The sequence below is a fragment of the Paroedura picta genome, chromosome 9, assembly GCF_049243985.1.
Source record: "Paroedura picta isolate Pp20150507F chromosome 9, Ppicta_v3.0, whole genome shotgun sequence".
In the NCBI taxonomy this organism is placed as follows: Eukaryota; Metazoa; Chordata; class Lepidosauria; order Squamata; family Gekkonidae; genus Paroedura; species Paroedura picta.
The window spans coordinates 19,747,131-19,770,701 of NC_135377.1; the positions used below are offsets into that span (position 1 = coordinate 19,747,131).

Here is a 23,571-nt window from a genome sequence, read left to right on the forward strand (position 1 = left end):
GATTTGCACAGGCTCTTTAGAAAGGAGTCTTGGTCACAGCTCACTCTATATCTCTTAAAAACCAACCCCCCCCCCCCCCGATCTGACTTAAACCAGCTAATGAAGCTACAAAGAACCAGTAACTTCTGAAAGCGACACCAAAGGGGGGGGGGGATAAGCCTCTGAAAGACTTCCTTCTCTCACCACACTGCACATTTGGGTGTGGGGAGGGGGCTAGAGGAAAAGTAAGCATACACAACTAATCTACAGCGCGCGCACAGCAGTGCCAGGATCAAGGTGTCCTTCAGCATTGATGTGTGAAGATCGAGGCAACTTCCACAAAAATCAACTTCTACTTGATTGGTTTGTAAATTAAAAACACACTAAATTGCAGAGTGCTGATTTCGGACACTCCTTACAAAATGCACCATTATGGGTGTTTAAAAATTATTATTAAATATAAAGTTGGAAACCCTTTAGAAATTATTTTTCAGCTTGTTACGGATCACAAGTAAGCTCGGTTTGAAGAACAACTGGTGAAGGTTTCATCAAGAAGAGAAAGCCTTTAAGTTCATTACAATTTTCTTGGATTTTTATTAGTGACAATTTTTTTTTTAAGAACACCTTGAAAATTTTTTGTACAAAATTATTTGTTGTTGCCAGGTGTGCATGAGGGAGGGAGTGCAAATGTGACATATTTACACATATCCCTTCAGGATCAGACTCTTCTGGTTAATGGGGATAGATCCCCCCCCCCCACTCCTGGTGTCATGAAATAAACATAATTTCCAAGACTTATCTTCTGCCTCTTTCTGCCCCATAACACAGGTACAGAACTATACAGAGGAGGAGAAGATGGCCGTTTCTGATCCAGTATAAAAGCCCTTTTGTTGCATTCACACAAAAGCCAAGAATCGCTTTTCATCTCTAGGCCCTGAAGGAAATGGAAGGCAACCGTCCTGCTCCACAATGCAGAGAAGAAGCAAAAATCTCCCCAAAGTTTGGAAAGGGGCATTGAGAGTTCAGAACCAACAAGGGGAGGGGATAAGAGTGGAAAAGGAATGGGTGGGGGGGGGGGGAATGCAGGGTTGGAATCCAACAAGCTCCTCTGTGGGTGCTATTCAAGCTCGTTTTTTATAAAGGAGGAAATGTAATCCCAGCGGGTCCACCACCGAGATATGTCGTTCTTTTAGAAGAAGGGGGAAAAAAAAACACAACCAACCAGTTGATCCGTTCAGGAGCTGAAAAGTAGCGAGCTGGCTGTGATCACTTACTTGTCCGTCTCTTGTGACATGTTTGATCCAATGAACTCTCTCCCCTTTTCCAGGTGCCTCAGTCTCTCTGGTGAAACTGGACTTTCAAGTCTGTGCAGGTAAAGGTGTGTGTGCGCGCGCGAGGGAGAGCGAGCGCCCGGGACGGTAGAACCAGAGCTACTGGTAATTCTGCTTTTCTTCCCCCCCTCTACTTTTCCCGCAGCCAGCCGCCGAGGTAGAAGCGGGACAGGTAAAGCCCCCTTCTCCCCGCCCCTCGCATGTGGGAAAGGAGACTGGCTCGCCCTCCCCCTGCCGCTGAGGGCACCGAGCAGGGAGGCAGCAAAACCTAAAGGCGCCTACAGGTAACTTTCCCAAGAGAAGCCGGATTCTTTCACTAAAGGAGACGAGGCAGAGGGACGAGCCGCGAGCTGATTGGGCAGAGCGGGCCCTCAGGTGAGCAGCCATTGGAAGAGGCGCGCTCAGGTAAGGCCCTGGCTTAGAACTCTCGGCGAACTCTGCTCGCGGCTGTGGAGAAAGCGGAGCTGGCCTGGCCTGGCCTGGCCTGCTGGAAGGAGCGCGGCGGGCAGGGCGGGGGCTGGGGGGAGGAAGAGACAGACGGAGCCGGGCCAGGCTTCAGGAGCCGCACTAGTTGCTGGGGGGGGGGGGGGATACCTGAGGGGAAGTATAACGGGGGGGGGGGTGAATAAGGGGACACTCCACCCGGGCCTGGGACACATTGGGGGGGGGGGGGCGCTTCTTGCAGCCTCTCTCTGCGTTGACTCGGAGCGGGTTTCCAGGCATTGAAAAGTCGCCCACCACCACCTCTTGCTGCAACTTCGCCCTTGGGAAGCGAGAGAGATTGGCGCCAAGAGGCAGCGGAGAGATCAAGGCGTCATAACGCGAGCATGGAGCTGTGCCCCAGGAGCCTGGCGGCAGAAGTGGGCCGCTCAGTGACCTTTTCCAGACCCGAATTGGTTTTCTCGCACACATACGTTGCCTTCCTCGTGGTTTTCGTTTTAAAACGGTGGCGACAGCATTGGCAGGCCTCCCTCAAGGACGCTTATTGACCTTCTGCGCCGCTGTAAAGTGCTGTTTGTACAGGTCCCCCCACCCCTTCTTGCTTTGAGGTCTTTAGATAACCGTGGGTAGGGCAGAGGAAAGGGAATCAGACTGGATTGTTTTCTCCCCCCTCCGCCCCCCCTTTACAGTTTCCCCGATTTAGCCAGGATAAAAATGTTGCTTGGACGCGGTGATGAACTATCTCCAGAGGAATGCCTCGTACATTTCACCCATTCTGCCTTTGTTCCGCTGCCCAATGTGCAGCTCAATTGTTTCTGCCGCAAAAGAAAAAGAGTTTGTTCCCGGGAGAGGTTATTTAGTGCTTGGCCGTGGCCCTCTGTGGCAGCCTAGCAAGTAATTCAGGCTTGTAAAATAAGCTCTTGCCCTCAAATCTATAGGGAAAAGTTCTACCTGCCTGCAAGTGATCTAGGAGAGAAGTTTTTACACTTTTTATGAGAGAGGATTTTTTTTTGGGGGGGGGGTGCTGTCGATGTGCCGCAAATGATTGAAAATGGGTTTGCATGGTGAGATGGGCTGGAAGCTTTTTTTGGAATTGTTTGTAAGGCGCGTACAGTTAGCTTAATGGTGTTAACCAACGTAAAATGTGGCAGTAGCTGCATGACTTTTTTAAAGAACTGCACAGCTTCGTGGATTATCATCCATGATCAACCAACAGCTGTTCTCCTTGGAAATGACTACATGGAACTGCCATTCCCAGAGGCAGTCTTCCTCAGAATATCCAAAGCTGGACACAGTCTAACCTTTATGCCTGACTTTTGCGTTTCTGGGGCCTTTTGGCTAGCTACTGTTAGAGGCATAATGCCAGATCGGGTATGTTCTTGCAAAGTGGTTCGTATGTTCTATAATACTGTGGAAGTTTACTTCGAAACATGTTTTATTTCACAGTAAGTTCCACTGACTAATGTTAAGCAGGTTTCCAATAAAGGGGGGTTGGGCCTAACACTGTAATACTAAACAAATTGACATAAAGGAGACAGTTAATGGTTGGCTTGAATATGTCAGCTGAACTCACAGATGAAGCTGAAAATCAAGAAAGACCAAAGCAACCTCCATGTCTCTGTACTTTTTTTTGGCATGTTTGCCACTCAGCCAACTGTAAAGTGTACTGAAAATCTTTTACATGACCTAAAAATCTTTATGCCACAACGAGTGCAGCAATAGACCAGAGCTTATCCCTCTACCCAAAAGCCTAGGTTTTGCATCTGGAGCTCACAACTGCGTTTTCATACAGATTTAGGGGAGAAGAAGCCCCATTCAGCCCAGAATGTCTTGCTTTTAAGTAAACATGGGTAAGAAAGGGCTGCACAAGTTTTATTTACTGTTCCAGTTCACAGCCGTTTCTCATACTTTCACTTTAGTAAGCCTGTTTGCATGACAGCCGTAATTCTGCTGTGACATGATTTTGCCAAGGTGAAAGGCAATAGTTTTCAGATCATAGGTGCATATTTTGCTTCAGTGCACACTATTAGTAGCAATGCTTGTACTTGCCAATTGAGGACAGAGAATAAGGTATTCAGATAGGGCTTAACGAAGGTTACAAATTATAAGTGGTTAAAATTATGTGTTATGGGAACGGCAGTGACAAATCTATGGGATGAAGGATGCTAATAGTTTGCGTTTTGTGCTTGCTGTTAACAAGTGTAGCAGAACAGATGTTGAGCAGCCCATAGTCTTTGCTGAGGAAGGGGGGGGGTGACTGTACCTCTATCACTGTTGACTGTTGTGCCAAGACTCCAGCCAGATGCAAAGCCAGCTGCTAATTTTGCAACAAGCAGCATTTATTCTTAATCCTTCCTGTATGTTAGAAACAGTAGTCATCGTTTTACCATTGCATGTAGGATTTTTTTTAAGGCTCAGTAGGGTGAGGAACTGGGGAAGCTAATCCAAGGCTGGCAAACTTCTTTCAAATTTCTTGTCTAACCTATATTATGTTAATTGTCTGCCTTGTATTTCCATTTTAAAGGATCCCAAGTAGTAGGTGCTAGGGGGGAAAGAAGAGGCACTGCCAAGTGTCAAATCTGATTGACATTGTCAATCAGAGTAAACTGTAATGAGTGGGGAGGGGGGGAAGCCTGGGAAAAGGCAGCTTCATATGTTACTTTAGATAGTCCTATGGAGGGGAGGCAAACTCAGCATCAGCTGTATTTCTAGAAAAGGGGACAGTGCGCTACTGTAAATTTGTATCATCTGGTTATCTTTTTTCCTATGATCTGACCTTAAGGCACCTTCATATCTTCCACACTCACTTCTGCTTGCTGCCACTGATCTGTGATAATGTGAATCAACTGGCATTAGAGGTGGCCAGGAAAGCATTGGTGGGGCTCTTGCGTTTGGAAGTTGGAGATTAGACTTGATGACTTTCCCCGTCCTATCATTCTTATCTCAGAGCATCCTTACAGAATTATCTCTCACTTGAGGACCAGTAGAATTTCCTAAGGGCATTGAGGACTGCCCTTTTACTTACGTGTTGATTTGCGTGCATAAGTGTCAAGCCAAATACAATCAAGAATTAAGGAAATGTGGCTAATAAAACACAGCTTTTCATTCACCGTAATGCTGCATTCTATTTTTTTAAATCTTTTATTTCTATGGTTTACAATAAAATGCAAGAAAGATCATACTAAATATATTTCAAGCTTTAATTTGGAAGCAAACTAGATAAGCAGAAATACACCCTAGCCCTTTAGGCTATGGCTGGTATTCAGGGAGCTAAAGAAATGGAAATTCTCACAGCAATCCTAAATAGAGTTATGTCCTTATAAACTCATTAACTCCAGTGGATTTAGAAGGGTGCAACCCTGGTTAGGACTGCATGATAAATCTCGGGGCCTTATCTTTCTCATTCACAACCATTAGATAAACATTCTCTTGTTTAACTAAACATATGCCTATCTTCAGAACATCTGAACCACATCAAACTAAAAATGTTTTCTCAAAAATAAAGTGAACAGTGAACAAAGCAAAGTTACCTAGATTTTTTTTTTTAAGACAGCAGAGAGAACTTGTGGAGACTGTAAATAATCTTGCTCATTCTGAGCCTGTTTGCCTTCTGGAAGAAGGAAGCAAGTTCTTCAATACACTTACTGTTTATTGAGAAAGCAACCTGAGGCTTCTGACGGTTGAAGAAGCAGGCTGGTGTGTTCGGACTGCCCTGTCATTAAGGACTGCCTGACTGGAAGTGCTGAGACTTAATACTGGCCCAAGAGTGCTCAGCAAGGGTTAATATGCTGCTCTAGAATATGCAGCACAGGGATGCAAGGGGACAGATAACTCAGATAAGAGGTCCAGAAACACCCTGGGGAGCAGGGTGCACATAACAGCTTCTGTCTTTCCACCAATTTAGGCCTTGTGGGGGGATCATACAAAGCCTGCTGTGTCATTGATAGGCATCTACATGCTAGCTGAAACCTGTCAGTACATCCAAATAGATAACTGCAGAATACATCAAGGCCCTTGAAGACGAACAAATTATTTTAGTGTATGCTTTGGTGAGTCAGGGCTCACTTCATCAGTTGTCTAAGGAGGATAAATCTATCGGGCTGATTATATACACACACACACAACAGAAAGGGAGGGAGGGATTTCACTCCCAGAGGACAATTTAAAACAAGATCTACTAGAAGGAGTAATGTGTTCGTGCCAGTCCCGTGAGATCCTTCCAACTATTATAAGAGTGCTTTTTGTTTGCATTTCAGCATTCTGCAAGTGTGCATGCATGAATGAAAATGGCCCTTGTATGCCAGTTATTATGTATTTTTATGAGGATACATCTGACCAAGGGAATTCTAACTCTCAAAAGCTCATATCCCGAAAATCTTGGTGACAAGTGCTACTGCTCTCAAATCTAGCTGTTCTACTGCAGACCAACCCAGCTACCACCTAAAACTAACTTTTTGAAGGTATGTGTACCCCGCAGGAATCTTCCAAGTGATTCAAAATCATCAATTGAATGAGCATCATAAAATAAGAATGAAAGCAAGCAAAACAACACAAAGCAGTAACCAGCGTTACCCAGAGACTCAGCAGCAGCCTTGCAAAGGACGGGCACATGGGCATCTACATCCATGTGCCAGACTGACTGCTATAACCTTACTTTCTCCATAATGAACCAGTGCAATCCCATTGCCAGAACTTAGGGATCTTGTGGCACCTTGCAAGCATGACTTTCTAGTTCTGCTGTGTCTTTAAGGCATCTGGCCTCCTTTAGAACTTGGTTTCAGAATTCTTTCCTCTTAAACAGAGGATGCAGAGAAACAGACATGCACATTCAGCCCATATTGTCAATCCTACCTGGAGGCCGCCCACTGATTAAAGGCTTTTAGACACTAATTGGTAGACATTTTATCAATCCCGTGATGACTTATTTAAAGATTATGGTGTCCATGTAGGGAATGTTTGGCAGCAAATCTAGCATGTGTGCTCACCTAGTTTTTCGTCTGTGTTTCTTTTAATAATGTTCCACCAAGGAACTGGGTAGTTATCTAGTTATGCCCCTTCCCCATTTTTTGCTCACAAAGACTCTTGTGGAGTAAGTTAAGCTTACCAACTATATCATCTCAGAGGGATGTTGTTCATTTGAAAGTGCTCCAGAGGGGTGTAGTGGTTAAGAGCGGCAGATTCGATTTTGGCAGCTTCTATTTTGGCGAGCCAGGTTTGAGTCCCTGCTCCTTCACATGCAGCCAGTTGGGTGACCTTGGGCTCTTCACAGCCCTGATAGTGCTGTTCTCCCAGCAGTCCTGCCAGAGCTCTCTCAGCCTCGCCTACCTCATAAGGTGTCTGTTGTGGGAAGAGGAAGGGAAGGAGATTGTAAGCCATTTTGAGACTTCTTCCAGCAGTGAAAAGTGGGGTAAAAGACCATCTAATCTTCTTTAAAGTTTCAGGTTAATACCGTACAGAAAGGTTTTAACTTGACTTGCTTCTCCATCTACTAGCTTTCCACTACGGGTTATTATTGACATGGGGGTGCATGCAAGCCATATGCTCTGCTTAGGACCCTATAGCAAGTCTAAAAGTGAAGGGTGTATGAGTATCCAGTATGAGCCATGTAAGTTTTTAGTCTGTCAGTTAAACTGATGGAAGAAATTCTGAAACTCTCTCACAAAGGCAAGACTAAATAAGGATGCTCAGGCGAATGGAGCATGTTGGCAGGAACTGTTTGATCCTTTAAGGCGGCCTTTTAAAAGGGCCTGGTCATAATTTTCTCGGAAATTGCTTTCCAGCTGCTGTTAACAAAAGCCTGACACTAAGTTCAGAAGTCAAAGTGCCTCTGGGCCCTGTTGAATATTATTTCAGCCATCTGGGTAGATAAGCTGCCTTGATGGCATATAAATGGGAAATGAAGCTATGCAGAGAGAAAAAAGAGAGATGATGTAGATAAACCAACAAAAAAAAGAAACATTAATTGGGTGGACTTTGCGACTACTTTTTCTGGAGCAGAGGTTAATACATTTTTGCCACCAAATTAACAAATTTTGCTACCCGCTGTCCAAAAACACTGGGCTATTCTGCACTTCACTCTGATGAGCGTGTTTCATATAATCATAGAATTGGAAGGGACCTACAAGGTCATTTAGTCAAACCTCCTGTAGAATGCAGGAAACTCACACCTACCTGCCCACCCACAATAATTCCATGTCCAGATAATGCCCCTCCCCCAAAATGGAATCTCTGGCCAATCTATTTCTGTAGTACATTTCTATCACACTTTACTCCAAGGAGCTGATGGTAGCGGACATGGTTCTCCCATCCTTTATTTTACTTTGACAATAACCCTCTAAGTAAGAGTAACCAGCTCAAGGTCATCATGGCAGAGTGAGGGTTCAAACCTGGTTCTCCCAGATCCCAGTCCAGTGCATTAACCACTCTACCACAGTGGCTGTCTACAGTAGTATTGGCAGGAAAGAGACGTTCTTCTTAGTTTTCAATGGGCTCTATCTGAATCAAGCATGTGCAATTTGCATGCATGAACATTGTTATTTACAAGCTGGCTACACATTACTTCCTGCCACTTAAAGACACCATTAAGTTTTTCCTTTAGCTTGCCCCTTGCAGAAGACGTGCACATTATAAATACATTTTCCCACAAGAACATATGCTTAAAGACTGGGGTGCAAGTAGCAATAACCAGCTGCCTCTTGGAGATGCTGTATAAATGCAAAATAAGATAGCATTGTCCCTGTTACCTTCCAACCACTTAACAGAGTAGCAAACAAAGTAATGCAAGTATTCTGGAATAAGAAGTGTGCAATGTCTATGCTCCAAAAACTGATTAGAGCAAATGGCTGTTTTTTGCCTTGATCTATTTCAGTTGGCTTTGGATCAATAGAACTTGGTCCTGGGAATCCATCCAAGAAAATGACTCCTAATCTTTGCAGATGAATTCTGGTAGCAACACAAAGACTTGGAGGCTGCACTTCAGGTCCCTGTGGGCACCTCTGCAAAGCTGCAGTGGTTTTATGAAAGTTATATTGCTATGGATTTCTTCTGACTGTACATTGACTGGGAAAATACATAGGCCTTCTTCAGCTCTTCCTCATTCAACTACCTATTCCCTCAGGAGAGATATAACAGTTGAACTGGTTTAAATCTGCACTACCTCTATGCCTTCAAGGTCCCCATTCTGAGCAGCCTTACTTGAGAGGAAGGACCATTTATATCAATTAAGTTAATTTTTGAGAAAGAGCCCTGTAGTTCTTATGTATATAGTTTTTAAGGGAAGAGGTGTGCCTGTGGGTGCTGTTAAAACTGTTCTGACAGTGATATCAGGGCTCTCTCAGCCTCACCCACCCCACAGGGTGTCTGTTGTGGGGAGAGGAATGAGAAGGCGACTGTGAGCCGCTTTGAGCCTCCTTCGGGTAGGGAAAAGCCGCATATAAGAACCAACTCTTCTTCTTCTTCTTATAATCCCCCAACAGCTTTATGATCTACAGATCTAAATCTGCTGTGGGTCCCTGGCCTGAAGGAGATTAAATTGGCCTTGGCCCCAGCCTGGTGGAATGAGCTCTCAGGAAAGATCAGGGCCCTGTGGGACCTTAATCAGTTCCACGAGGCCTGTAAGACAGAACTGTTCCACAGGGTTTGTGGTAGAGGACCTTGTTCTGCTCTGCTCCATTTTATCCTCACAGCAGCCCTGTGAGGTAGGCCAGGCTAGGGGTGTGTGATTGGCACAGGGTCAACCAACAAGCGTGCAAGACGGAACGGGAATCTGAAAGTGGTCCTCCCAGATCCTCATCCAATATGCTAATTACATCATCAGGCTGGTGGTCTTGGCAACCCTTTGCAGAGTCACTCCAGTCTAAGCCCCTTAATGTCAAGGCTTAGGCTGCAGTAACTGTGACATGATCAGTCTGTTACATTTTAGAGGGATGGTTGTTTTCTTTGCAACAGTCTAGCCAGGCAAGCCCTCTGGAGACTGTATGGACCTTGCTCATCTGAGTCACAAGAGTTCACGCAGATCTGGCTGGTTTGGTCCATGTGGATAATATCTAGTCGAAACATTTGTGCATATAACCAAATTGGATGAATCTATATTTGCCAAGAGAACTAAGAAGCGAAAGCAAACATACATGCACTGTTCAAAGTGCTGGGTGTCGAGATGCTAATTGGGAAAGTCGCCAAACGCTGCCTTGATGATGTGTGGGAATTTCACTCCGTGGGATTAGTCACTAATTAGCGGCTGACACTTGACGTAAGCCCTTCCCAGTCTCCACCTAACCCAAGAGAAGCACACTCCAAGAGGCCCCCACGTGACCAAAAATGAATGTTGCTAAGTGCAATTAAGAAAATGCACGTTGGCAACAGAAAATGATCGTACAGTTCTGTGAATATTAAACATGTGTTACAATGCTCAACTTGCAAAACAGTGTACCATGTAATTAGACATGGTGCTAAAAAGCTTACCCAACCATCTTGCAAATTTGAAATCATGGGGGACTTTCTGCAGAAACCTTTCTAATCTGCAAATCCAGACCATTCTTTCTTTTCCCTTTTATGAATAGAACATAAACTGGAAAAGTCTTAAATCCCCAAGTGCAATGCACACTTTTTGCCATATTTATGAATGCTTCCCATGTCTACTATGGAGACTCTTATGCCTGAATAATGAGATCATGTGCACAGTTTTGTGGTGCCCCATTCAGAGATGCTTCTGGGTATATCAGAACCTACCACATACAGTCCTTTGTAAAGTTTAACTTAGTCACTAGCTGTACCTCTCTACTCTACCCATGACCCCACCAGTCCCCACAGCTTGGAATTTAGCAGGGGTGATACAGGAAGATAATTGCCTTATCAGTGTGGTACAGATTAAGCTTTCCAGATTTCCTAATCTATGGACAAATGTTGTCCTCATCTTCAAGAAAGGGGAAAAGGAGGATCCGGGTAACTATCGACCCATCAGCTTGACATCTGTAGCTGGCCAAATTTTGGAACAAATAATCAAACACTCGGTCTTTGAGCAGCTGGAACTGAGAGCTGTGATTTCTAAGACTCAGCACGGGTTTTGCAAGAACAAGTCATGTCAGGAAGAAGTTAGAGCGGTTTCTCAGTGGAACAGGCTTCCTCAGGTGATGGATTCTCCATCTTTGAAACAGAGGCTGGATATCTGACAGAGATACTACTTCAAGGGGCTGGCAGGTTACAGTGGATGAGCGAAAGGGTTGTGAGTGTCCTGCATAGCATGGGGGGTTGGACTAGATGGCCCAGAAGGTCCCTTCCAACTCTATGATTACACTCTTCTCTCCTCCATTTTGTCTTCACAACAACCCTTTAAGGTTGGTGAGGCTGGGAGTGTGTGAGTGGCCCAAGGTCACCCAACAAGCTTCCATGGCAGAGTGTGGATTGAAGCCTGGGGCTCCTAGATCTGAGTCTAGCCCAGGGGTAGTCAAACTGCGGCCCTTCAGATGTCCATGGACTACAATTCCCAGGAGCCCCTGCCAGCGAATGCTGGAGGGCCGCAGTTTGACTACCCCTGGTCTAGCCACTCTACCGCACTTGGTCCTCTTGTGCTTGCTGGGTAAATACAGTCCCCTGTTAGTTATATTTAGTACATGTTTACTTGTCTGGCTGAAGTCCTGTATTAAACCCATTGAATTGAATTTCTTACAAGAGATTCAGGGCTGGGGGTGGCTTTTATTCTCTCCCATCCTCCATTTCATCCTCATAACAACACCTCTGCGAGGTAGGTTATGCAGAGCGAGCAGGACTCAACCAAGGTCACCTCCTCATTGCCACGGCTGACTAACAATTCGCCACCTGGTCTCTCAGGCCCTTGTCTAGCTCTAGGATCACTGTGCCCCCATGGCTTTCCCCGTAGCCCCCTCACATGCAAGTACCAGCATCACTTCTCATGGCTGCAGGGAGGGAATTTGCAGCAATGTTCAGCATTCTTTAAAGAATGGAAAGTTTGCCGGTTTGTTTTTTGCTTTCCGTCCCTTTTGCGCGTCAGCTGCTCCTGGGGAGGTTGTTGCTGTGTCAGCAAAGTTATAAAGTGCTCTTTGTTTTAAGGGAACAAAACAATGTTCTGGCAACAGCCTGGATCTTTAGTGAAACGGTGCTGAGAGAGGGGGTGTGGAAGACATGATGTTTTGTAATACCCATCAGGTATAATTCTACCAGCATGAGATGTTTTCCATCATGCCTGATGTTTCACAGTTTCACTTTGTCCAATGTTCGCAGTCTGATATAACTCTCTCGGGGTGGTGGTGGACCCCAATTAAGATGCCCTTTTGATGTTTCTAATGTACCTGAGATCCACGTGCTTTAGAACCGGTTCAGCTCCATTGGGAGAACGTGTCAATGCCTGACCCATGTCTGCCTGGGTTTTCCTTATAAAATATGTACCTCCTTTCTAGCACAGTGCTGAGTCTGCAGGAAGGACTACAAGCCCGGGTCATTTGCAGGACAATCCTAAACAGAATTACACCCTTCTAAGGCCACTGAAGTCAGTGGATGTTGAACGGTGAAACTCTGCTAAGGATTGCATAGTTGGGTATTTCCCATTACTGATCACACAGGACTACTCAGATTTACTTACTTATCTTGCTTTTCTTCATTTATAGTCTGCCTTTCTTGCTGAAGCTCAAGGTGGATAAAAAAAACCCCTAGAAAACAATGTGACAAAAGCAATGAAATAGATGCTACCTGCAAGGCAGGCAACAAGGAAACAATGCAATACAACATTATCATCACACACAATGAACAACAAACCATAGTGTAATGCTGTGGAAGGAGCAAACTGCCTTAAAAATCTGGAAATATTAAACTTAACAGCGTGCTGACTTTATAAAAATGGCCTCCTGAACAATTCCTGCTTATATAATGCATAGACATACATGGATAAACAACTGAGGCTGCTTTATGCTAAATCAGACTAATGGTCCATCAAAGTCAGACTGGTGGTGGCTCCTCTAGGGTCTCAGACTCGGGTCCTTCACTACAACCTGATGGTTTCTGGAGATACTGGGGGCTGAACCTGGGACTCTCTACTGGAGTGGCCTATCACCGAGCCATGGCATAAATTTACAGGAATGGTAGCTGGAATCTTGCAGATTCTATAATACTGTTGCTTTAACTTAGACTTTCCAGCCCTGGGTTGGGAAACACCCGAAGACTTTGAGGGTGGAACCAGGAGTGGGGAGACACCACAGTGCAGCATAATGCTATGGAGACCAGACCACACTCCAAAGCAGATATTTTCTCCAGAGGAGAGATCAGTCTAGAGATGGCCTGTAATGCCTAGAGGATCCCCAGGCTACACCTAGGGACTGGCATCCCTACTTTAACCCCAAATCTAGATGACTACATATTTCTGAATATTCCACATACCGTTACTGTGGCATCAACAGTAACATCAGTAGCTGTAGCATTGTTAAATGAGAGTTTTCACTATGGTGAGATTGAGACCCCAAAGCATTTGGTATACTTTATCCACCTCCCCCCGCCCCATTATTTAAGTGTTGTTGTTTTAAAATATGGTGTGTGGTTGTATGTGGGAGTAAAATACCACATAAAAATTAACTGTGGGAAAACACAAGGGAAATGAAATGGCTAGGCTGTTTTTAAAACCACTTTGCGATTTGTTCTCATAAATAGCTAGAAGAAATGACAAAAAAACTCCTGTTACTCATTTCACTAAATCATAATTTAACAATAAGTTTGAATTAATTTTCATTAGCATCAGCTATATCAGCCTACATTATGGTTATTTTCAGATGTAGCAACTGTTGGGATCTGGTTCTGTATTGTGTAATTTCTGCTTCTTGAGAAAGGCATGTAAGAAGCTGAATACAAAAAGAAAACATTTTAAATCATTTCTTTAAGACGTGATACATGATGAAATCCCATTTTGGTTTGTGGGATAATAATATTAATGATCATAAAATGTCACTATAGTAAAATGAATATGTCGAGGCAAGAAGATGTGCAACATGGAAGTAGTAGTAATGCTGAAAATGAGTAATGTAGTGGTAAATTAGATTAGTTACAATATTTGAAGCAAGAACTATGGTTAAATATTACTTATGGCTAAGGTTTTGGTGAGAATGGAGTGAACTTTCTTGCTTATTGCTCATCTTTTCAAAATATATAATGTTATGATCTGATATATATCCTTATCCAGTGTTCTTCTTAATATTTGTGAAACAGCCTGGAGGGTGAAACGTGTCCAGGGTGTCCGAGTTGGAATAGGGCCAATCAGGAAACTGGCTGCACCCTGATTGGTCCTGCCCCTACAGCTCCCACCCTCCATTCCTGAACGCTAGCCACTTTGCTCTCAGACACACCTTGCTGGTGGAGCCAGCAGCAGGTCAGGGGAGAGGGCCCTGGCCAAAGGTTGGTGGTGGAGGGGGCGAGCCCTCCAGGCAGCTCACGAGCTCCATCCGGGGTAGCTAACGAACTCCGTCCTGCCCTGTGCTAATGACCTCCATCCTGCCCTGTGCTAGCAACCCCACCCGTCCTGCTAATGACCTCCGTTTGCCCTGTGCTCATGAGCTCCGTCCCATTCCACCCTGCTAACAAGCTCTGTCCTAGACCTGCTGACGAGCTGGCCAGCCTCCGCCCACGCCACTTGAGCCGGCTTTGAGCTGCTCCAGAGTCCGGGCGGCCCAAAGCCACCTTAAACGGCATGGGGGCCCTTTCAAAGCCCGTTCTTAGGAATGGGCTTTGAAGCTAGTAATATATATAAAATACCTTTATTTATATATAATATATAAAACTCCTGTATTTTCTGTTTGTCTATTCTTTCACTTTTTGAAATAAAAAATATCTATCAAAAATAAAGGCATTACTGTTGGTCTATAAGAACAGCGACTACTGAATGTACTTTGTTGTAGGCAATTTGGTGAGGGGGGCAAGACCATATCTGAGCCCTGTCCAAGCAACTTGCAGTCCACTGATGGAGATTCTCTTTATTAGTCCTTTCCTCAAGCAAGAAGTCTGCCGATCATTCCTTTTATGGGTAGGCCTCAAATTGCTTCTTCCACACACATCAGTAGTTTAGTGCAGGTCAAAGATCAGTCTATACGCTTCCTTTCCTGCACGTGGTATCCCTGTGTTGCCTTATAACACCTACAACTTTCTCTTAATCCCTATAAGTAATGGATATTCATGGAAGTATCATGTGCCAACAGAAAAAAGTCTCCCCACAAAATTAAGAAGATCCATATAGCAAACATGAATAGACATTGCAGCAAGATCAGGCAAGTTACCCTGCAGAAGCAGCTTGCAATAGGAATAAGGTTAACATGTTGACCAGAGGCACCTTTAAGACCAACAAATTTCAAATCCGAGGAAGTGTGCATGCACATGAAAACTTATACTCAAAATTAAAATTTGTTGGTCTTAAAGGTGCCACAAGACTCAAATTTTGCTCTGTTGCTTCAGACCAACATGGCTACCCGCTTGAATCTATGTTGACCGGTAGAAAGACTATAAAGATCGGGTCTGCCCAAGACACAGAGTTGTAGACTGTAAGAAAGGAGGTAGAACTGGGTGCCCATCAGCAGCATCTTGGTCAGTATCTTCATACTGGCATTGAATAGAAGCAGAGGCTATAGGACGTCCTCTCTTCTGCTCACCACCCTACATCACTTGTCCGCTAGAAACCCACATTATATGATAAATATGTACACTTTCTACATTTTACCTTGTTATTTTTAATGATTCCAAGTAGAAAAAAAAAGAAGTCCTGAAATTATTGTTAATTACTGAGTTTGTTCTGGCTATTTGAAAGTGACTTATTAGCTATCCTTATGTTTGTCACTAACCTGTTTAATAATTTTTTAAACATAAGGGGAAGATGCTGTACCGAGGTGCTCTGCATATATATCTGTTGTTGTTTTAACTCTGCAATGTTTTTTGCTTGAGGGTCTATTAAAATAAAAAAGCAGTTAATTGCTAATCTTGGCATTTTGTTCATTTTGGTTTGGTTTTTCTCATGCTCTTGGTTACCTAGGAGTTACTATGATTCAGAGACTGTTGGCATGTATTTATTTATTTATTTATTTATGTACATGTGGTGATAATTATTTTTTTAAAAACCTACAAAGGAAATTCTAATAAAAATCAAAAACGATCACTATAGCGGTAACTCAGTAGTGGAGCATCTGCTTGGCATGCTGAAGGTCCCCGGTTCAATCCCTGGTATCTCCACTTAAAAGATCTAGTTGTCAGTGAAGTGAACAACCTCTGCCAAAGACCTAGGAAAGCTGCTGCCAGTCCAGTAGACCAGGGGTAGTCAACCTGTGGTCTTCCAGATGTCCACGGACTACAATTCCCATGAGCCCCTGCCAGCAAACGCTGGCAGGGGCTCATGGGAATTGTAGTCCGTGGATATCTGGAGGACCACAGGTTGACTACCCCTGCAGTAGACAATACTGATTTTGATGGACGGTCTAATTCAGTTTCTTTCTTTTGCTGTTTAAGGAACCACTTGCTTGTATTTAGGTCCCCTAACATAATGGAATTATTGCTCCTCTCCCAAAGTTCTCCTGCACATGGAACTACAGACCAGCAACAGTTCACCGAGCCTTCCCCCAACAGCTAGATATTCTAACCATTTCCCTTAACTGAATTTATGGAATGGAAAAAAGTGCACGATGACGTTGCTATTGCATAAGCCTCTGCTTGGAAGGCTCTCTTCTTCCGAGGACGTTACTCCTGTTATTCTGCTGCTTTGTACGGAGGCAAGTCTGAACCAAATCGAAAGGAACAAGAAGTGCTTGTTCTACCTGTCCCCAGCAGGGCTCTGGAGCAGAAGTTGTTTAGCTGCGGGAAACTCGGTCTTTTGGCATGCCAGTGTTCGTGAGCCAGTTTAGTGATCAACCGCCAGTAAGCACTGCCCTCCTACAGACAATGAGCTTTGGTTTTGGAAGCATCTGCTGTCCCTGGATGCAGCACAAGATTGCTCCTTTCTGGAATGCTGCCTTCTTGCCATGCTCCACAATGAGAATTATTGTGGCCAGGATAATTTTTTCTTTTTTGCCACGGAGGGAAACGAAGCCCTTTGTGCAACTGGTTGAAAATGCAATCCTCTTTTGTCAATCAGGCCTGGTTAAAATAGTTTGTGGGCTTGGACTGGGGAGGGGAGAGGGTCAAAGGTTGGGCGGTTTAGGATTTCGTGGGAACATGCGCTTGTTTGGACTTGGTCCAGGAGCTTAGTTTACCTGTTTGACAGGTAGCAATTAGAGAGTAATCGCTTGCCAAGCTGGAATGTAGCTGCTGAGGCCCATCGCTAAGGATCTGGTTTACCTGTTTAGCAGGTGTGGGCTGTAGGGCTCAGATAAGTATGTGCACACACAGCATTCCAAAGAATCAATTTTCTCTGAAAAGACACAGCAGTGGCTTCAGGGCACAAAAGGGCCAGGCTTGGCTTGCTGGAAGATGGTTGGTTATTTGCACGGCAAAGAAGGAAAATAAACAGTGGCACAAAAGATAAGTGCGAGGGGAGGGGAGGAAAAAGAGACTGACAGAAACACGAGGCTCTTTGCTGCCCGCCCCTTCTCTTTTCCCTCGTCTGGCAAGAGGAACAAATGTTTGATTTAGTGAGTGGAACGAATGGGGATGGGAATCTCGGGCTGCTGTTCGTGGACTCTGCACTGGATTTACCTGGCACTTTCTTCTTCGCTATTCACGAATCTGTGAATGTCTTCTCTCAGCCTTTCGTGCGTAGGGGGAACTATTCCCAATCTTTTGGGAAGGCCACTTAAATGAGGGGTGAGAATGGACATTTATGCTGGGGAAAACAGTCCAGCAGGTGTCATTTTCTGAAGCTGGCTTGCCAACGTGCCATGTCACTTTTTCACCCCTAATGCCATTTTTAAACATTTTCACTTAGGGCAGTTGTTGAAGGTAAAAGCTGCATGGGAACCACAGGTTGACGCCAAACATGGATGAATAAAATATACAATTCAAAAAAATGACTTTTCAAGCCTCCCATTTGTTGATGGGATCAGTCTCTTGCCTACAAAAGCTCACACCACAATACATGTATTGAAATTTAAGGTGCTCACCAGAATCTTTGTTGTGTCTTTCCTTCAAAGGGTACAGAAGATCTTTCCCATTCAAAAGGTTGTGTCTCTGAAGGCATGCCAGTGCAGTTTTATTGCTGGTCTAGCTGAAATCCAGTTTTACTAGAAATCCTAACTGCCTGCCAAACTAGGTTTGGGAGGCTCTGTGATAGGGCCATAGATGAAAATGAATGTATCCAAGCCTTCGGAGACAGTATAAAAATGCCAGACTGGGGAAACCAGTATGTCAACCAGCTGAGCAAGTAAGGCTTGCAAAGTTTGTACATTTCAACTCTGTAGTCTTTAATCCCAAGGGGGCCGCCCCCATGACTTGAATGGGTTCATTACTGCCCAGTGAATTAGGGAATATATATGCCAGAAAACACACTCCTGTTTCAATGTGCTTCCTTCTGCTTTCTTAGAAGGGAGGTAACTGAGTTTCATGAACGTTATACATTTGGATTTTTCAACAGCCCCGGAAGGGTTTCACCAATTGGGTGGCAGTTAATTTTTAAATATTTTTTTAATTAAAGAATGCTGGTGATATGGTGAAATGACCATATATGGTTATGTTGACCCCCCCCCCAAATGGCCAATGATGGGCCTGGAGGGGGTGGGAAGGGGAGGGACCCTGGTCATAAAAATCCTTGCTGGCCGAGGCTCATGGTACGTGGTAGTGACTGGAGTCTAGAGGAAAGTAATGTCATTTTGACTTAAGTGCATGGGGGGGGGGGGGCTTTGGAGCGGTGGATGCCTTCCCCAACCCTGTTCTTGGCTCAGTGGAGTAAATTGCTGGGCTATTTTGAGCGTTGAGAGAAACGGGGGTGATGGAGCATGATGTCACATCTGGTGGGAGTGTCTGGGTGATGTCACTTCTGGTGACACGTGACTTCCAGGGGCATAGCAAGGAGGCGTGGTCTTGTGACATCACTTCCAGGGTTTCTCAAAGCCTGAAGAATGTTTCTCAATGGTAAACAGGTTGAGAAAGGCTGATTATATATATTCTTATAACCACTCTGCTAATGTATGTTTCATTTGACTAGTCCATAAATGATTGATTAACTGATTCAATGTCATCCCCCTGCATGAATTTCATCCTACAATCTTCAGCTTCACCACAGGGGTTCCAGGAGATACTCTCAACCCTTGACTTGCCCAGCCTAAAGCAAGAACAAAAAAACCTTAACCCAGTTTTTGCTTGAGAATACACAGCATTTTGTCGGGGAGATCCATGATGGCTCTTGAATATTTGGCCATTTATTTACTGCCTTATAGCCATTGTGGAAAGCCCTGTCAGTGTATTGAGATTGGTATGGGATGGGTGTTGCCCCACAGTGCCCTTAATCAAAGTGTTGCCTCCAACTGCTTTTTGCACTGTGAAATAAACGGCGGCTTGAAAACAGGTGGTGTTTTGGTCAGGATATTGGCACAGACCAGTTAAACATTCTTCTCCCTTCTTCCATAACTTGCAGTTCAGCTCTTCATAGCTGGGCTAGATTAAAGGGGAGGGGGAAATCCTGTAATCATTTTTACACGTGCATTTGAGAAGCAAACCATTTAATATTGCCTCTCAAAAGCCTCTTGAGAGTTGGCTTCACCTTTTAATTGCTGTACAGGAAACCACAAGAGTAAGTGTTTTGCGCCAGAAGAGAGAACTTTAATTGCTTCTGTTATTTCTTGAGCAAATGTTTCTTCAGGCCACTTCTTCCAGCACATTTTCTACCAGGGTTCCAAAAAGCGAAGCGCAAATGCATATATACACACACAACATGTTATGAAAACACTTGCATGAATGTTATCACCAGTACCTCTTCAGGCTCTCTGTAGGGGAGGCAGGGAAACAGTACACATAGAGTTGCCAACTCTGGGTTGATAAATGCCTAGAGATTTGGGGGAGACTCCTGGGGAGGATGGGGCTTGTGGAGGAGGGAACTTGTTCCAGGGAAATCTATTTGTGTTGTTTGGAAATCAGTTGTAATTCCAGAAGATCTCCAGGCCCACATCTAGGCTGGCAACTCTAAACACAGGTGAAAAACTGCCTTGGTTGATCCACCCAAGGTTGGTGGGATCATCTGTAAGCCCAATCAGGATTTCACAACTGTAATGTTGTGTCTTGTCTCAACTTTGTTACCACAACTCTCGATATTGATTTCAAAGAAATGTGATTCCAAGTTGTGTTTGGAACTAGGACCGCAGTTTTAGAATGAGCACATCAATAGCAGCGCAGTTTAAATGAACAGCAAATCAGGCCCCATGGAAAGGAGGCTGCTCATGGACGCTCAACTCCCCCATCCCCACTATGCCAGTGGGAAGTGCAAATCTGGCTTGCCGGCAGTGATCTGCAATCTCTTGGCTGCACATGACACTCCAGCCACAGCCTAAAACTTTCTGTATGTTGCTTAATAATTCTCTTTTTATGGTCTAGGAGTCATGCTTTGGACAAGTCCGAACCTCTATAAGGGAACAAGCAGAGAGAACAAAGTAAGGAGGAGTTGCTTTGTTTCTACAATAAATTCTTTTTTTTTTATAGAAATCGACAAATCTCTGTTTTGTGGGTCCTGGAATCCATGCAGTTTCAAGCGGACGCCAGTTTGAGAGGGGAAAAAGGCTTTGAGAAAGGGAAAAGGCTTCCCTGAATTCATCCGCCAAACAAGATTACTCTGATTGCTTTGTGTGTCCACGTTTATTGCAGTCTACAGTTTCACTATGTCACCCAAACAGCTATTGTTCTCTTAGGAACAAAAGAAAGGAGCCTGCAGCTGCAACTAAGGGTTTATGCTCTCATGGAAAGATAAAACAGCACTGATGTACAGCAAAGACAGAGAGGAAAGGAGAGAAGAGTATCAGATGAAGGCCTGATCTGGAAAAGGGGTTGGCTGTGGTAGGGTGTGGCTCTAAACTCCAAGGAGGCCCTAGACTACCCTGGGGCTTGATATGCAAAAAGGTATCATCCGGGAATCTGGAAGGAGAGACAGACATCTTTTCATTTGCAGAACCCATTTAAGATTGTTGTAAATGGACAGAGTCTTTTCATAGCATCCTCTCAGAGAGATCAAGGGCAAAACCTTTGAAGGGAGCTTTCTGCATTTGTTGTGACAGGGGCCAGGCCTTCATTTGACAGGCTTCTGACTGTTGCAGGACAACAGCACAATGCTGCCCCAGTTCTGTTCTTGGCCACCCACACTCCTGATCAGGGGCTTAGCCAGGTCCTGCAGTCAATCCCAGTCCTGCAGGCTAAATCCTCACTGGCCTTTCAGAGAGAGAAATATCTTCCTTGCTGGATTATTATTCTCTACCCTTAATTCCAGTTAATAGAAATTGCCATGAGAACAAGTCCCAAAGATGAAAGTCAGCTAGTCACTTAAGTGGCAAGATTCTAGTGTGGAGGTTGTTCTAAGAGATCTGGTATGCAATGCAGTTGTGGCCAAGAGCAGAGGTGACTTTCAAAGGGAATTAGATCCATCAGTGGCTATTCGCCATGACGACTCAAGAGAATCTTCACATTTAAAGGTAGTAAGCCTTGGAATACCAGCGTAAGGAAGCAACAATGTCAGGGAAAGGCCTTTGGCCTCTTTGACCTCTTTGTTAGCCTTCCAGGGCACTTGGCTGGTCACATTGTGATACAGAATGCTGGAGTAGTTCATCACAAGTCTGATCTAGCATGAGTGTTCTCATATTATTATGGATTTGAATGAGCTTTCTTATAGCCTGCCATTCTCACGGAGAGCCAGTTTGGTGTAGTGGTTAGGAGTGCGGACTTGTAATCTGGCATGCCAGGTTCGATTCTGCGCTCCCCCACATGCAACCAGCTGGGTGACCTTGGGCTCGCCACGGCACTGATAAAACTGTTCTGACCGGGCAGTGATACCAGGGCTCTCTCAGCCTCACCCACCCCACAGGGTGTCTGTTGTGGGGGGAGGAATGGGAAGGCGACTGTAAGCCGCTTTGAGCCTCCTTCGGGTAGGGGAAAGCGGCATATAAGAACCAACTCTTCTTCTTCTTCAAGGTGGATTCTATAGTAAAGAGGAGGGAAATGAAATGCTACAACATAAGATGTCCAAGTGAACAATGCAATAGGACTAGGAATATAAAAATGCAAAGACAATGAGGGCAACACTGAGAACAGCAAACTGCCTACGACAAGAAATGGTGTCAGCAAAGATATATAACAAAATGCAGTAAAAGTTGGCTCAGCTGGTGCCTACAACAATAGGTGATATCAACAACAGTTTCTGCGGTGGCTTGCTGACATATTCCCATATGAAGGTGTCCTTCTGGACAGTTCCATCTTAATACTGGTCTGTTTCTGTTATAAGAATGCTCTTACAAACATTTATGGTTTGCACCTCCATCCAGTATTTTTTGTAATACACTATTACATTTCCATTTATATACAATGCATGTACATATGTATGTATACATACAATTTTTATGTATATTTCATTGATGTTTTGTATCATCAATTGTATGTAAAGTTCTAAAATGAATGAATTGTAAGATCTTAGATAATTATAATTGCAGCTGCTACAGTAGGCATAAGTAAACAATTCTCATCTACAAGGACAATTGGCTGGGATCCATTTATTTACTTGCTTACTTTATGTACACCCTGCCATCTCCCCAATGGGGGCTCAAAGCAGCTTCCATCCATCTCTCCTCTGTTTTATCCTACAAAGGTACTTTTCCAGTCAGAAGAAGTTTGTGGAGAGGCACCTTTGGCTCCAGCTCCACGGTTCAGTTCCAACCCAACACAGACAGCAAGAGAGTTCAAAACTATGTTTAGAAAGGAATCCTCTATAAAGGTCTTTACAAGAGAAAAACTGCTATCTTCCCATAGGGCAATGCTACCACTCCCTTCCCTATATAAGGAGATGCTGCCTGGCAGCTGCCAGCTATCAGGCTAGGGACCAGCTGCCATGCATGGGCAAGAGGGATACAGCTGTTCTCAGCAGCCAGTCTGTTGACTGTAAGAACTCAAGCTCTTTAATGTGGCGTTCTGTAAACATATAAGGAATATAATGACAGCCAACAGATTGGGATATGCATTTATTATTTTTTTAGGAAAAAGGAGTAATGCCTCAAAACAAAATAAATTTTAAAACCGCCTATAAATTATACGTCTTGTTCCGAAAGAATGCAGGGGCTAGGGTAACCGCTAGAACGTATTCCAGGTTCCAAAGAGGGAGAGGAAGAAGAGCCAGCCCTCCTGGCAGGGGATTTTATTAGCAGAATCCTTTGAAGTGACTAACTAGCTCAAGGGGAAAGGGGGTAAGGCTTTGATTTAGGCAATGAGCCAGAGGCTGCTTCTCAGCACCACTCCCAGAAGGTGGGCCTTGCCGAGTGCTGGTCTTGGGCACTCCAAGGAAATACTCCTGCTTACCTGTGCCAGAAATTGTCAGGTGCACTCCCAAAAAGCTTTGCGCAAGGAAAGCTGTCACAAGCAGTCACACCCGCCAAGTTCAAATCCGTGCACCACGAAAGCAAGATTAGAGTCCAGCAGCACCTTAAAGACCAGCAGTGTTTCCACAGTGTAAACTTTTAGAACAGTAAAATCAGAGTCCAGTAGCACCTTTAAGACCAACAAAGATTTATTCAAGGTGTGAGCTTTCAAGTGCAAGCACTCTTCCTCAGATTAGAACTCCCACATGACAGAGGAAGAGTGCTTGCACTCGAAAGCTCACGCCTTGAATAAATCTTTGTTGGTCTTAAAGGTGCTACTGGACTCTGATTTCATTGTACTACTTCAGACCAACACG

General features: G+C 44.4%; 1 protein-coding gene and 1 long non-coding RNA gene across 4 annotated transcripts in view; one reads left to right on the forward strand and one right to left on the reverse strand.

Annotated features, from left to right (window-relative positions):
- The window catches only part of GRHL2 (grainyhead like transcription factor 2), a 95,425-nt gene extending 83,039 nt beyond the window's left edge, over positions 1-12,386 (reverse strand). The window contains exon 1 of one of the 3 annotated variants that reach the window (XM_077351773.1): positions 12,346-12,386. Coding sequence is in view for 1 of the 3 variants with exons in the window: in XM_077351771.1 (XP_077207886.1) it covers positions 1,254-1,273 (20 nt within the window). In the remaining 2 variants the exon portion in view is untranslated. Of the gene's footprint in view, positions 1-1,201; positions 1,529-12,345 lie in introns of those variants that run through there. The other 2 variants (XM_077351771.1, XM_077351772.1) reach the window with 2 other exon arrangements.
- Positions 1,117-22,381, forward strand: LOC143844527 (uncharacterized). Its single transcript, XR_013234011.1, has 3 exons — positions 1,117-1,351; positions 1,456-1,715; positions 20,346-22,381. It is a non-coding gene; the product is annotated as an uncharacterized LOC143844527 (long non-coding RNA).
- The last annotated feature ends 1,190 nt before the right edge of the window (positions 22,382-23,571 follow it).